We start from the raw sequence: 15,591 nt of genomic DNA, 5'->3' as shown, positions 1-15,591 counted from the left end.
ATGCACTCACACAAAGCAAAATCTCATTGTAACACTCACTCTATTTCGGACCGATTTGTTAGCATTAGAATGATATTAAACGCAACATATTTAATTAAATAAAACGCAGAAACTATACTTATTGATTCATAAATAGACTTATATAAAAACGTGAATAAACTTTTTCTTTTAGTTTTTCATTTATTACAATTATTGAATTCCGTATTCAATTCTAGCAAATACTTTAATTATAATTCTTATATTATTCAGAAACATCAATATTTATTTTACAATATCTTATTAGGTAATATCATAACCTAAAAGCATATAGAACATATTCTAAGTCATTCACCATGTAACCACCATAGACTAACATGTTAAAAATCATACTTGGAACTCTACCAGCACTAAATAGCACACACATTTTCTAAAATTGGGACTATAACTATTTACCATAAATTTTGATATTTTACTATGTTAAACTAGACATCTTGATATTTCCAACAACATATTATAAGTCTCAATTTGACTTGTATAACTCAAGATACGTTCGTCGCAAGCCAACTGCTTCAAATCAGACTTCCTAAAAATAGGGCAGTGAACTCAAAATTAAACTGGGACTAGACCTCTCATCCAATGACTCTAAGATTTCATAGGGTTGTATCCCCATGTGTTAACTTCACATAGGTCCAAACTGCATTCAATTTGGAGTTTCCTAGCTAAAGTTATATCTATTTTACTAAACCATGCTCATCTTGTCCAATTAAGGAAATCCGTTACTAACAGCGAGTAACCGATTACTATTGTGACAACAACCAGGAAATTTTGTTTTAAATTGCATAAATGTTGTATAATTACTTCCCTAGCTCATTATTCACGTAATTGATCATTCACCATAGTTTATACATAAACTTGATCACTTCAAGGCTCTAAAACTTTAAATTCATCCATGGATTTTCATCAAAGGCTCAATGCCATCATTTTACATCTACAATGATGGTGCGAGTTTGGGGCGGAAATACCGGAATAAATCATGGTGCGAGTTTTTAGGGTACACCTACACCTCAATTGTGTCTGTCTTTGGGTTTTCTGCAGAGGATCATGTGCATCAGAGAGAAAATTCCAGTGCCACCCCCTCTGGTCAAATAGTCAACGGTTTTGAATAGCATCTCATGAACATCCACCGTACCTTTGGGTGCTATTCCCAAAGTTGCCAGAACAGTGACCACAATGTGGTTCCGCCAGTAGGCGATCCTACCCATCTTCAACCGACTCCACCAAGGCTCAGCCGGTGGTTTCGCCAGATCCCGCTCCTTCACCACCTCGAACCCCACCGTACGAGCCGTCTCGGCTATATCAGCGTAGCTCCTGAGCCCAGGCAAAGCATCGCCTCTCTCAATCCCTTGAATAATATCCACATTTCATTCAAAAGCCATATAACGCAAAACGCAAAACCCAAAACCTTCCTCTGGCCTCTATTTGCTGCTAAACTTCACGCGTATCTTCTTCATCAGGTGATTCACCTTAATCTTATCTTTCCCTCTCAACATTTCTTTATAAGGTTATTTTAATTTATTTTTGTGTAAACGATGTGATTTCTGGCCCTAAAACACTACCGTTTACTACTTAGGTTTTGATTAACGGACTTATAGCAGTACTTGTTGCGGGGGTACACTCTTGATTATGTTTCTGGATTAGGTTTTAAGTGGGATATGATTTACTGAGATTTATTTTTTTCATTTTATCGAACATTGATTCTATTCGTGATTTCTGGATTAATAAGGTTTGTTTTTATTTTTTTTTTTATTTTGTTTTTGTCTATGTCAGATAGGAAAGTTGGGGCATTTATCGTTTTGACAGGAACTTTTCATAATAATGTACTAAATATGAACTCTCATTAATCTTTCAAGAACGATTATGAGATGAGTGTTCTTATTGTTTATTTAAACCCTTATATCAATTATTCTAATGCTTTCAAGAGGAGGTAATGTTGTATATAGCTGTTAAACCTACAACTGAGGTTATTGCTTGATTGATTTGTGAGTTCTGACATCATATTTATGCTTTATTCTGAATTTAGCTTCTTTTCAATGTACATTTGCTTTGTTTTAATTAATGTTTTGACATCGAAGCTTCTAAAGGTGTGATGATAGGTTCAATAGCAAACTGAAAAAGTACCTTACTCCCCCAAGATGTCAACTGGGCCCGGTCTCGAGTCTCTTGTGGATCGTAAGCCATCTGTAACATATTTATGTTTTTTGTCGATATTTTGTATTCTATAAAAGAGGGTGAGTCTGGAGCCGTAGTAAAACTGCTCCTTTGTGACCAAAAGGTCACGGGTTCAAATCCGGGAAACGGCCTCTTTGCAGGCAGATATGCAAAGGTAAAGCTGCATATAAGGATTGCCTTCACCTCTACCCTCGCTAGTCGGGGTTTAATGGGGAATGGTGGAGGGGTGGATTTGTATTCTATAAATAGTTGTGTTATTTGTTGCGCTTATTACCAAAAACCATTTGAGTTAATGGAACATCTAAAACTGATTCTGCATCAAATTGTATTTCCCTGAAATATGCTTTGAACCATGCTAGTAGTTGCTTCCTTTTACTGAGTCTTTTGGTTGTTGGCAGAGACAATTTCAGTCATTACGAATGATGGACAAAATATAGTGGTAAGTTTTAGTTTATGTACAAAATTAGCTCTTTACTGTATCTAGTGTGGTAATGGGTGTCATTGCTCTAACATCTAATTACAATGCTTTTTTGTTTAGGGAGTCCTGAAAGGTTTTGACCAGGCTACAAATATAATTCTTGATGAATCCCATGAACGAGTTTATTCTACCAAGGTATGGATGAATTTATGCAGAAAAATCCCTTTAAAGATTAATGAGCCACGCCTTCTATTAATAATATTTGTATCTGCCTTTGAACTGTAGATTGTTATACTAGGAATTATCAATTCTTTGTCATGATAAATCTGCTGAAATTGAAATTCATCAAACAATCAAGTTTCACAAACTATCTTGGGGCTTGTCTGCTATGAAAAAATGTGCTGCAGTTCTGATCTGCCTGATATTGAAAAAATTATGACACTCTATTCAGATACAACAACTCTTTTAGTCATTATTTGTAACAACTTTTTTTTATTAGATTCAGAATATCACAAGTTTGGCATATTTTGTGATGAGATGAGGCATTAGATGAGCTTGTTTTGTTACTTTGCTTTTGTTGTTATTGTCTGTGTTTGTGTCTTAAAATGAATCTTGAAAACAGAACTGTCCCCTAAATTCGTGACTGTCAATGCTATTTTAATGACCATGGGGGTATTATTTGAGTTTAAGTCATGCTTCTCTTCACAATTTCTCTACCATAGTTAATTTTTTTTTATTTTTCGTGATTAGAAAAAAAAATTCAAAGACTTAATCAGACTTTTTGGCCATGTCTTTTTATGATGTGGAAATTCCTTGCCTTTTCTTTATAGATAGAGACAAGTAACTATAAAACCATGGACTTTTTGCCTTGGAGGTTAGAGCTGTTTACTTTCTTTTGTTTTAAGGTTTTGCTACCAATAGCTTTTCTGGCTTATGGTTGTATGAGTTTATATTGCACATCTACTATCTAGAGTTATATATTTTCTCTTACTCAAATCCGTACCTCATTTATATGGCAAATTTGTGTGATTGTTAATTTTGTTGTACCTTCTCTCCTCACCATAATTGTGACTTCGAGTCTTTGCTCAATATAAGCTTTTGTATTAGCTGCAGATTTTTTTCTTGAAAGTCATGAATTTAGCCTTGCTTAATTTCTCTTAGTCATCCTGATGTCAGTCTCATTCATATTTCTAATGACAGGAAGGTGTACAACAACTTGTTCTTGGTTTGTACATCATTAGGGGTGACAACATGTATGTCCCTTATTCCATCACATTTAAATTTGTGAAACATATAGATTTCTTATTATGGCACTCTACCCGTGACCTATTTCTTCTATGTATGTGCCCTAAAACTTGTATGGTTTCCCTTTGGTCATTGCAGAAGTGTTGTTGGTGAACTAGATGAAGATCTGGATTCTAGTCTGGATTTGTCAAAACTTAGAGCTCATCCCTTAAAACCTGTTGTCCATTGAGGTGACATACAATGTATTGGTTGTTAATGGATGCATGCCTGTTTGTTGGAAAAGGTTTGAAAGTTGCTACATTATATAGGACATAAAGCTTTGAAACGATGTGTAAGATTATGCAGTCAACACAATATTACTAAATGCTTCGATTTTGCTTCTTGATGTTTAGCATGTGAGTCTTGTTAAACGAATGGCTGCAACAACTTCGACTATCTAAGGTGGAGAAACTGTCTTCTATTTGGCAATCCACTTTATATGATAAAATAGAATTTCACTTTTGAGAGTGGCATGAGTTTTATTGTACTCTTTTTTCTTACAATGTGATAGTTTCACCGCTGATTAGTATTTAATTTTTTTAAAAAAACTCTTATATTATTAATTTCTTTTAACTTTTTTCATTGAAGTTTTTTCTTTCTTCCTGAATTCCAGTTACTTTTATTTTCATTTTTTTCTTTTTAAGTTAATTTTTCTTCAAAAGTTCAAATCTTAGTTGTTTGTATTTTTTATTTTATTTTTTCATTTTTTATATTAAAGTTTGTTTTTTTTTTTCAAAAAAATAAAATAAAATTAACTGCCCCACTCCTTAAGCTTTAATATTTTAGTATATCTTTTGTAAAAATGGTCGTTCTGATTTTTTTTTAAAATTAATTAAATCTTTTTATAAACTTTAAATTATTTTTAATATATAATTTTTTGAATTAAATCTAATTAATTATTTGTATGTTTTTATAATTTTAAGAGGTACGAGGAGCTTCTGTGGTTTCAAAAGTCCAGATACAAGTGGATAGCAGATGGAGATCGTAACACAATATTTTATCATTTGAATACAGTAATCAATGGATTTCGGATCCTGAGGGACTAAAAGAAATGATTATTTTGTTTTACAAAAATCTCTTTACTGAAGATAATGTTAATGGGAGGTGGTTGAAATATTTGTATAAAATATTTGGGCATTTGTTAATATTTGATATATCATTATTTGCTATTGTATCATATCATGTTTTTATTAATTAAAATAAAAAATTAATAATAACGAGTCAAAATCTTATTGGATGTTAATATAAAATTCTTGTACACTGAAGTTACATATAAATTTTTTTATTATGAAATTTCGAAAAAAATGGGTAAAATATTTTTTATTTTTAAAAATAAAAAAAGGCTGCTAAGCATCCTTATCTTATCTTTTTTAATTTGTTCTCCTAAATTAAAAAAAAGAAAAAAACTATACGTAAGTAGGAAAACATGTTCTGCGCGTTGTCATCATAACTCTACGTGTATACACAATTGTGCCAAATTAAGTACAGAACCTGACTCACAAGGATATGCGTACTGTTTCATTATTATTACTTAATAGTTTCTCTTGTATATAATAGTTTCTCTGAGTAGTTTATTTGGTTATCTTTTGTCTCACTTGTTTTCTACATCAAATTTCATATATATAAGCTATAGGCTTTTTTCATATTGTCACATCAGGATAACCGGTTGGTGCAGTGCCGTTTTCAAAAACGGTAGGTCTCCTCACGTTTTATAACCTGACCTACAAACGTTTTTGTACAAGGCGCGTTCTTTTCAAATGAAACACGATAATGAGTGTGACATTTTGTAAAACGTTTGCAAAGCTAACGTGTCTCAATACGATACCTACAACAACGTGTTGCCATGCATTAATATGGGCAATAGTATCCTGATAGATTTATTTAGGTCAAACTTTTGAAATATAGACCTACATAGGTCAAAAAGCCAGATTTTAAACAAAGTAAACATAATTGTAAGATATTCAAAAATGGGAAAGGATATTGTAATAACTAATTAATGTTATTATCAATTAATTTCAACGTTACATCGTTACGTTGATCCAACGGTTATATTTATTTCCATCTTTATGGTTATGATTTCTCATATTTAATATTTAATATTTATTTATACCTTTGTATGGTTATGATTTTCCATATTTAATGCTTTCACATTAAATATAGGTTTAATGTCAAAATTTATTTTGACGTTTGGACTTAAGTTATAATTTTAGCGTTTGGTCGAATACGGCGCGTCTACTCGAGCAATCGCGGAGTATCAACTCGTTCGACTTGAGTTCATTGAGTTAATCAACCTAACCATTAAATCTAATGGTTAATCTCTTTCCTAAGAACGCAATCGCGTATCTCAGATTGAACACCCACAATCGCGCGATGTCAAACCGAGTTGGAAAGAGAAATTAAACCCAAGTCTGGAAAATTATGACGAAAATCAATTAAACCCAATTAAAATCTAGAATTCTGATTTGACCCAAAAGTCCTTTATTTGATTCAAATAAATCATAAAAATACCACCCAAGAGTAATGAATAAGTGTAACAAAATATGTGTTATCAAATTCCCCCACACTTATCTTTTTGCACTCCTAGGCTAAAACTAAAATAGAAAGCAAAGACTAAGATCAACCGATCCCTTATAACAATTATCAAGCATACAGGAAATATACAAAGATCACAAGTCTTCAACAGATTAACCAATAAGGACAGAAATTCCCTAATCTCAAATCACAAGACCTGCTAATTTCAACTGTACATGCCAATTACTGAAAATGGTTCCTTACAAGATGCTCTCAATATTTTTCTCTCAAGTGTATCAGGTAATCAGTGTATCACTCAAATTTACTCAAGAAAATCATTCTACCATAGGCTTGCTCAAATTCTATTTCTCCACTGCTACTAACACATGCATGCACAAATCAAGAGGGCTTTATGCAGGGCTGTAATGGGGTTGAGGTGAAGGTATTCAACACCCCAGAAATCTACAAGAGCAAAAGTTAAGAACGACACTAAGAAAATAAAACAAAGATAATGAAAAGATAGAAATAAACATTTTTTTTTTTGCTTTTTCTCTTTTGCTTTTTCTCTTTTCCTTTTTTTTTTTTGCTTCTTTTTTTGAATCAATACAGTAAAACACGTAGTAGAAAAGAATCAGATGGTCACCCCCCACACTTAAATTTTTGTACGTCTCGGGCAAACCTCCACACTTAAACACAACATCAGAGTGAAAACCAATACTCAGTAAATCTCCAGGGTGTGGAATTAATTGGTTTTTTCACTTAGGCAAGTAAAGTGGCTTAAGAAACAAAGGATATAAAGGCTCAAAGGGGCTCACCAAGGGATAATAATGTAAGGGACGGCTATCTGGCTAAAGAAAAAAATAAAAGAAAAAATGCCTCTATCATATTCATGCATGTAAATGAAAAATGCAGCTTCAAAAAGAACAAGATCAAGTTCCAGAGAATAAAGATCATGAGCAGAAACACACAAGAAAGAGATAATGGCAAAAGATGTAATCCATTCATAAAGGCCCAAAATCTCACAAGGGTAAAACCAAATTACGCAATCAGCATAACAATATCAGTCAACAAGTAATATAATCCAAGAGTCAAGAATTAAGCCTGATCAGAATAATCTATCAAAAGAAATATGTCCAAGTTCATTCCATGTATAACTTAACAATTATCAGAAGGAAAAGGAAAATCCACTTATTGACAATTAAAGTTGAAATAAAAAAATGCAAAGAAAAAGAAAATAAAGAAAAATGAAAAGAAAACTCCCTATCCTCCTTAGGGAAGGTAACTGGCATCAGTGAGCCTGATTAGTGTCTCCACAAGCTGCTGGAGTCCCTCATAAAAAGGCTTGAAGCAATGTCCATCCGCATGTGAAAATCCTCTCAGTCTGCTTATCACAACACTCCCTATGATTAATTTTCTGCATAATTGAAACAAAAGGAGGAAGAGGGTAAAGAACGATAGAGAACGATGCAAACTCCCTGAGAGACGACTTAGGTTGACGCTTTACTACAAATTTTAAATAAACCTAATTTAATTAATTTGTGCGAGTTCGACAGCTCATGTCAAATTTGGCGCCGTTGCTATTTCATCAACTAAAGCCCAATTCGGACGGGAAGATTGTCGAAACCTGAGCCCAAGATGGACGTGTTTTGCTGGAAATTTATTTTGACGTTTGGACTTAAGTTATAATTTTGAACCCAATGTACATGAGACCCAGAGCCATTATTTCTGTTTTGTTTCTTTTTATTTTGGGTTGGATTTGTAGAGCCTGAAGCCCAACTTGATTAGGGGTTAAAAGGGCGAGAGTAGGGACCTTGTGAAGAATCTTTCATTTGAGTTTGAATTATACAGTTTTGAAATTAATATAATTTTCGTCTCTTTTCTCTCCTCTTTTCTTTAATCAACCCAAGGGTTGAGGATTCCATGGTTGAATCTTGAGGACCTGCGCCTCATTTTGAACCAAATATGTTTCTCTTTCCAACTCAGTTTGGCATCGCGCGATTGTGGGTGTTCAATCTGAGATACGCGATTGCGTTCTTAGGAAAGAGATTAACCATTAGATTTAATGGTTAGGTTGATTAACCCAATGAACTCAAGTCGAACGGGTTGATACTCCGCGATTGCTCGAGTAGACGCGTCGTATTCGACCAAACGCTAAGCGATCGCTTAGAGAGGGTTCTCAATTGGAAATAAGGATTCTGATTCAATTGAGATCAATCACGATTTGGTAATTATTTGTCCAACGATGGATATCCACATTAAATAAATATTCTAAATCTCTAAGGAAGAAGGATTACCTTATTTAAATTTAAATTATGTTTGTGAGAAACAAAATATATCAAATGAGATGTCATTGCGTAGATCTCGAAAAGTTATATGGAATCAAAAAAAAAATTTATCTGAATTGGATACCCAAGTCAAAAGTTATGGCCTTCAGAAGTTTTATGATTAAATTATAATTTTTTTGGAAAAAGTGACACGTGTCAACACCTCATAAGAGACGCCCCATTGGGGCGTCTTCCCTTTGGTGAGAGACGCTTAAATGAGGCGTCACATGTGACGCCCAAAAAAGGCGTCACATTGTGCAATAGATCCGTAATTATTTTCAAAACTGCAATAAATACGTAATTATTTAATTAAAATACAATAATTAAATTTTTTTGCCTTCATGAACATGATAGGAATAAAGAGGATAAGAGTGCCAAATAAGAGTGCCAAATAAGAGTACCAAATAAGAGTACGGTAAGATATCAGACTCATAAGCTCATATTTTATTATGTGTTTAATGTGCAGTAGATAAACAATCTGATGATAAGATAATATTATCATATCCGGTGTTTGAGACAAATCTATAGTGTCATGTAGGGGTGAAACTGGGCCGGGCTGGCCCATAGAGGCCTACGGCTCGCCCTACGTCAGGCCAGACCTGACCTAGTATATTTCGTAAAATAGGCCGAACTTGGGCTTTGAAAAAGCTTGTTTATTAAAAAGGCCGTAGGCCCACTTTCACAAGGCCTGACCTATAAGCTTACAGGCCGGCCTATATTGTACTATTTATTTTAAATAAAATAAAATAGAATAAGTATGGCTTGAAAAAAAAAACAAAAGATATAAATTTAATCAATTGTAATTATTTATAACTTAATTATATTTGATTATATTTTAAAATTATAACTTAATTATATTTGATTATATTTTAATAGAAATCTAACTTTATTTCTTATATAGGAGGAACCGACATATCAACATGTTAAATTGTGTATATGAATATATTAAAAAGTTTTCGGGAGAGATTATACTTACTACAAACATCATGATGTGTTGTTGGATTCATGTAATTATTTTAATTTACATAGTATGGATTTGTTTGTTGGATCTGATGAAATATTTGTTATTTAGTTTGAGCATTTTGCTTTTGAAAATGACTTAAATGCAGATTGTATGAATTTTGTTGTGATTCATGATTCTGTTTGGAAGTTGAAATTATGATTTTTGGTTTAGCAACAGAATTTGAGTATTTTGTAAAGTTGATTCATGGTTCTGTTTGGAAGTTAAAAATTAACAAGTTAATGGGCTAGGCCAGGCTATTTGTTTTTTTATAAACGGGCCAAGTCAGGCTAACAGTTAGACTCGTAATAGGCTTGGGCCAAGCCAAATTAAATTTTTTTTGACGTAAGCTTGAGCTTTTCGGGGCAAAGCTTGGCCCAGCCCAGCCCACTTTCACCCCTAGCCATCTCCCCTGTGGATGGTATCAGCATGAGGAATAACATAACAAAGCTCAAAGAAGACCCCTCTCATGTTCTCATCAGCCAGTGGACCTTCTTTTGATGCTGTATGAAATCCAGCAACTACAGCATCCTTGATTTCATTGAGGTACTGGACACCCTTACATGCATCCACCACCATGTTGGGTCCGGTGGTCTCAGGACCAAAACACCATATTTTCTTGCAAGTTCCTTGTCCCAACCAAACTCTTGAGACAATATTTTAGAAAGATTTTTTGGGTCATCCCATGGACCAATCTTGCCTTCATCAATGGCCTCTGCAAGCCCATCCTCCGTTGGCCTTGCTTCCATGTACAGACATTTGTGTCTGTTACAGTATGGCAAGACTTGTCAAACAGAGTCTCACAGAAGGAGATAATAGGATCAGATTTTGAAATCGCAGTTCCTTTCATAAGATTATCCTGCAAATTCTTGAAGCAGATTTCAAGATGTAGCTCACCAGCAGCAGCCTATGAAGCAACGATACTCCGAATTATTTTTTCCAACGTATCGGATACGCGTATCGCAAACGTATCGGAAACGTATTGTATCGTATCGACGAATTAATGGTCGTATCAAGAACGTATTTGGAACGTATCGAAAACGCTGTGTCGGAGTCTGTGCTTCATAGGCAGCAGCTATGGTATGTTCTCCTGTCTCTGAAATTGCTCAGACTACCGTAGGATCTGACTTTGCTAAACATTTAAGACCTTCAACAAGCTTAGGAAGATCTGATGCAACCTTGCATGTAACAGCAACACTTAACACAGGTGACACAGAAAACTTCATAGCTCGAATTGGGTGTGCCTCAACTTCTTCCTCATTTGTTAAAGTAGCATTCTTGGCAATAAATTGATCCAAACCCACCATGACAGCTGTATTTCCACAAGGGACATCCTCAACGATTTCTTGCTTCTTTCCCATCCAAATGACAGTTCTTTGAACACTCTTCACATACAGGTCTTTCTTCTCCCTAGGGACATAATTTGGTCCCATAATTCTGACCTTCATACCAGTTGAAATCTTCCCTGAAAAGACGCTGCCAAAAGCATAGAACCTACCCTTATCAGATGCAGGAGTCATCTTTGAGACATAAAGCATCAGACGTTCTTCAGGATCACAATTTCTGATACCAGAAGCATAAGGATCATCAAGGGGACCCTCATATAAATTCTCAACACGATATTTTTTAGCCTCAGCGGGAGAGGGAAGATGAAATATCATAATCTCCACAAGGGCACTACTTGCTGGGAGCCAGCTCTGCATAACACGCTTCATCAAAGCCTTTCCTTTCAATTCCTTCTCCTCTGACTTCAAGTTCACCCCAAGCGTGTGCAACATGGGCCACAGCTTATCCTTCTGGCCATTCATGCAAAGTTCAATAATCTGCTTGATTGGTTCATAACAAAACTGAACAAAGCCACGCTTGCAAGTAGAAGTCCCAGTGTGCTTCTTGGTCCACTTTTTGGTAGCAGAATCAAAGAAATTCTCACCCCAGAGCCTTCTCATCATCACTTCTTTTTCAACTCCAAATTTAGAAGCATAAATCTTAGCAAAGGTTTCCAGTGTAAAAGCCCATCCATGCAAACCAGCAGAAAAGGCAACTGTTCCCTTTTCAGGGTATACCTGAACATCACCAAGTAGAGCATCTTCATAAGTAAATAATGTCATTAGTAGTTCAACACACAAGAAAAAAGGTAGAATGGCTTCACATGAACACAAGAATTTGCAACTAAAATATACTGAGCCTAGAACAGCATACCATGATGGACATGTGCAATAATAGACATGTTACGAATGTTGTGTTTGCAGTTCATTATCCTAAGCAGTACGAGCTGGTAAGTTTATCCTCACGAATTGCATCCTTTGGTAGCATTGAAATGGTAGGTATGCATGTTTTAATTTTACTTGTTTGTATTCTTCTTTGTTGTAAACCTTGGTACGATACAGTTTCTACTTCAATGTAAGATAAAGTTAACTTTCATTAATTATGTTAAGCTTGCTTTTTATTCTTTTAACAATGGCCACATCCTTTTTTTGATGCATATTATGAAGTTAGTTAGATTGATATTCTGTGGGGGAAAAAAACTGAACAACAAAAAAGAAAGAGAGAGAGTAATCCTCTATTGACTATGATAATCTCAATTTATATTAGCGGGCTACTTTACCAGACTTGAGTGATTTATTTCTGTGGTTTGTGAAACTTTCAGGACTCCCGATGAAGATTTTGGCATTCTCTTAGAAGCTGCTGTAATGTATGACAGACGTGTTGCTGCTATATTAGGTGAAGATGATTCACTAGATGAGGAGGTCATCTGGAAAGAAATATCTGATGGAAAACAATGTTTATATCCCAGATTGTTATTCATCATTACTGGTATAATTTGTGTTTTATCCTTCTGAAATATTGTGAATCGTTTAGAACGTTTTAACAAGAGATCTTCATTGAAAAAGGTAAAGGTCCTGAAAAAGCAAAGTACGAGGCAAAATTAAAGAGATTGAAACTTAAACGTGTGGCATTTCGTACCATGTGGCTATCTGCTGAAGATTATCCATTATTGCTAGGTATTTTGTTTTCTCTTTTATTTTAAAAATTGTCTTGCACTGTGGTGAATTATTTGATATTAACAGTTTTGGGTAATTTCAGGATCGGCTGATCTAGGAGTTTGTTTGCATACTTCATCATCGGGATTAGACCTTCCCATGAAGGTATCCATTGTTATATGTCAATGTACAAACAAAGATACGCTATTAGCAATTTTTTTTACATTGTTATTTTGATAACCTTCCTATGTGTAATCTTTTGTATCATTTAGCCACATTGCACCCATAAGCTTCTTAGCCATGAAACTGTAATAAATATCATGTTGCTTACGTTGGTATTCCTATGTTATAAAACTTTTGAAATTCCCTCACTATATCTTCAAAAGAACTTATTTTTTATTCTGAAATAATGTGCTTGAGTTCTTCATTAGAGTATCTCTATATGTTCAGTCTAATTTTGGATCCATTCCTCATTATTCTTAAGAAAATGTCTTGTGCCAGTTCTTGTAAATTGTATGCATGTGCTGGCTAACTTAATTCTTTTTTGTTGAGTGGGTTAAGGCTGCTCCTGTTTCTTCCCGTTGAGCTGTTTGAGCCTTTCTTTTTTCAATTAATTCTTCACATGGGAGGAGTTCAAGTCAAATCTTGGTTTGGTTTCTTATGGCACTTTATTCATTTTCTGTTTATTTCTAAATTTTTCCGCTTTAACTGCACCAGGTTGTTGATATGTTTGGATGTGGACTGCCTGTTTGTGCCGTTTCATACTCTTGGTAAGCTATGTAGTGTATATGCTATGTACTTCCTCCAAAACTTGCTTGTGATTTGTTCTGAAATTCAACAGTATGTTCTTTTCATTTATTGGTAAATTTTTTTACTTTCTTGAAGCATTAAAGAACTAGTTAGACTTGACAAAAATGGTCTTCTCTTCTCTTCATCTTCAGAGCTAGCCGATGAACTTCTGGTAAGTTTGTTAATGATTACATGTACAATATTTGCTGGATAATGCACAATCTCTTTGAACTTGAGACATCAATAATAAGCAGAGTTGTTCATTACAATATCATGTATTTTTAAGGACATTTTTGTAAAAGGTCGCGGAGTGAGGAACAGCCTATTGATTTTTATATGCTTAGTATCTTGTTCTTGTAGAATATGCTGTCTCAAATTTGATACCATAAGATAGAGCATCTAGACACAAATGATACCCTTTTAAGAACTTGTGTGCAAAAAGTGCAATTTGTCCACGTATCAACTTGGCTCTGGCCACAAGGTGCTTCTAGTGGGTTTCAAATTCCTACACTGCAGGTATAGGCTGTCTACCAAGAGCTCAATTTACCAACTGAACCACTCATCATGGTTGTATGAATTATGAAAGATATTATTAAAGACACTAAAATGATCACTCTTAGCCATTTGTTGGCTTTGAGTTTTTCCATTCTTGTGATCCATAAAGATATTAGATGCAGATTGACATTATATCTTCCACTCCCCAATTTGACATGTGGATTACTTTTTCCAGATTGTTTTATCTGTTAAAAATTCTTGATTCATAAGGTAGACAGTCTAAATGTCTAATCTTGAGCATACTAATTTGCTGTCTTGCTGAATCTACACAGATGCTCCTCAAGGGATTTCCTGATGAATGTGATGCTTTGAAGGTCCTCAAATATGGTGCATTAGAAACTGGTTCTTCTGCAAGGTGGGCTACTGAATGGGAAGAACATGCAAAGCCACTGATAACTGAGGCAAGTTCATTCTGCTATGTTATGCAACTTGTCATAATCAGGTCATCTAGTCTTGTGGTAGTTGACCATTCAATATCCGTGATTCACTGTGGATCCTATTCTCACCTTTGTTTTATATGCTGTTTTGACTTAGAGGAGTATTCCTGTGAACTTAAAAAAGAGCATTTGAATTTGCAGGTTATATCAAGATTTTGATTTTCTATTGATTCTCAGAAGACGTCTTTAACTGCTCTAACAGCAAATTGGACTGATCTGTTGATCTGATCCAGTAGGAGGTTGACTAGCACCATATGCTGATTGCATGCACATTTCATGATGTTTGGCAATTTCCAAGTAGGAGCTATCTTCTACAAAATTAGATATGCAGCAGGGTCTCCAACATCTGTCTATTTTTGAGGTTCTGCGAATGAAGTTGTAAATATATTTTCTCTGAAAAAATTGGTCTTGGTGATTTAGAATTTCATTTTCTTTGAGTATGCCTTGATTCTCTGGTCCATATATTTGAGTAAAAGTGAGGTTATTATACTAAAGCTTCAAGTATTTTAAATATATTTCTTAAGGTACTTGTCATACAAAAAGTTGGGAGAACGCTCCCAAAATCTAATCAATGAGGGGGAAACAAGATGCAAAATTGAAATATAAAATTGTATAATAAAAAGAAAAAAGAAAAAGAAAAACTATTGATAGAGTATAGGACTAGGAGCTGGTGATGGGTTTGGCCTTTTGGATGGGGTGGCATCCGCTTTGGCATGACAGATTCTCGCATGACAGATTTTCAACTTTCGGTCTCGAAGCTTCAAGCTCCGTTTCTTAACAGCAAAATTAGCAGCTTCCTGCATTTACAAGACACAACTTTAATAAATATTTATAGACAGAATTCCTGGTGATAAGACTTGGAAAGAAGTTTTTGAACATTCTTTATGCCACTTTTTGCACGTGATAACATTTCCTTTGATGATAACAATCTAAGATGTCTCAAATTAGATCCAGTCAAACACCAATTTGCATATCAATACCATATGGTTTTATGCCAGTAATACCTTCAGGAATTCATTATGCAAAGCAAAGAATAATTAATTGCATAAAAAATATCACAAGTCAGTAGTTTTTCTCATTTAAC

The 15,591-nt window shown here is 34.5% G+C and overlaps 2 protein-coding genes and 1 pseudogene across 5 annotated transcripts; 2 read left to right on the top strand and 1 right to left on the bottom strand.

Annotated features, from left to right (window-relative positions):
* Positions 1-900: 900 nt before the first annotated feature.
* LOC133309126 (sm-like protein LSM8) lies at positions 901-4,422 on the top strand. Of its 4 annotated transcripts, none has more exons than XM_061509886.1 (6): positions 901-1,493; positions 2,121-2,208; positions 2,607-2,647; positions 2,747-2,821; positions 3,827-3,879; positions 4,010-4,422. In XM_061509886.1, the coding sequence occupies exons 2-6, from the start codon at positions 2,172-2,174 to the stop codon at positions 4,098-4,100; spliced, it is 297 nt and encodes a 98-aa protein (XP_061365870.1). In that variant the 5' UTR covers positions 901-1,493; positions 2,121-2,171; the 3' UTR covers positions 4,101-4,422. The 4 variants fall into 4 exon arrangements, with proteins under 4 accessions (XP_061365870.1, XP_061365850.1, XP_061365861.1 ...); XM_061509866.1 differs by having other exon boundaries at positions 2,112-2,208; XM_061509877.1 differs by lacking the exon at positions 901-1,493 and adding an exon at positions 1,721-1,762 and having other exon boundaries at positions 2,112-2,208.
* A 5,722-nt stretch (positions 4,423-10,144) lies between these two features.
* Positions 10,145-11,853, bottom strand: LOC133309091 (elongation factor 2-like; annotated as a pseudogene).
* A 117-nt stretch (positions 11,854-11,970) lies between these two features.
* Positions 11,971-14,972, top strand: LOC133309073 (UDP-glycosyltransferase TURAN-like). Its single transcript, XM_061509813.1, has 8 exons — positions 11,971-12,020; positions 12,393-12,559; positions 12,637-12,747; positions 12,830-12,891; positions 13,444-13,496; positions 13,612-13,687; positions 14,343-14,471; positions 14,649-14,972. Exons 1-8 carry the CDS (start codon positions 11,971-11,973, stop codon positions 14,664-14,666), a joined length of 666 nt encoding a protein of 221 aa, XP_061365797.1. The 3' UTR covers positions 14,667-14,972.
* Positions 14,973-15,591: the final 619 nt, after the last annotated feature.

The sequence above is a fragment of the Gastrolobium bilobum genome, unplaced genomic scaffold (genome assembly GCF_033153095.1).
Source record: "Gastrolobium bilobum isolate Gb01-03AN ecotype WA unplaced genomic scaffold, APGP_CSIRO_Gbil_v1 utg14123, whole genome shotgun sequence".
In the NCBI taxonomy this organism is placed as follows: Eukaryota; Viridiplantae; Streptophyta; class Magnoliopsida; order Fabales; family Fabaceae; genus Gastrolobium; species Gastrolobium bilobum.
Note: the sequence above shows the minus strand (reverse complement) of the source record. Positions and strands in the feature narration are given on the sequence as shown.

What these genes read in the sequence shown, in the direction of transcription:
- LOC133309073 (XM_061509813.1), top strand. Translation starts at nt 11,971, where the DNA reads ATGTTACGAATGTTGTGTTTGCAGTTCATTATCCTAAGCAGTACGAGC. An exon ending in ATCCTAAGCAGTACGAGCTG is followed by an intron (nt 12,021 to 12,392) that starts GTAAGTTTATCC and finishes TGAAACTTTCAG; the next exon opens with GACTCCCGATGAAGATTTTG. An exon ending in ATTGTTATTCATCATTACTG is followed by an intron (nt 12,560 to 12,636) that starts GTATAATTTGTG and finishes TCATTGAAAAAG; the next exon opens with GTAAAGGTCCTGAAAAAGCA.
- LOC133309126 (XM_061509886.1), top strand. Translation starts at nt 2,172, where the DNA reads ATGTCAACTGGGCCCGGTCTCGAGTCTCTTGTGGATC. An exon ending in TCTCGAGTCTCTTGTGGATC is followed by an intron (nt 2,209 to 2,606) that starts GTAAGCCATCTG and finishes GGTTGTTGGCAG; the next exon opens with AGACAATTTCAGTCATTACG. An exon ending in ATCATTAGGGGTGACAACAT is followed by an intron (nt 3,880 to 4,009) that starts GTATGTCCCTTA and finishes TGGTCATTGCAG; the next exon opens with AAGTGTTGTTGGTGAACTAG.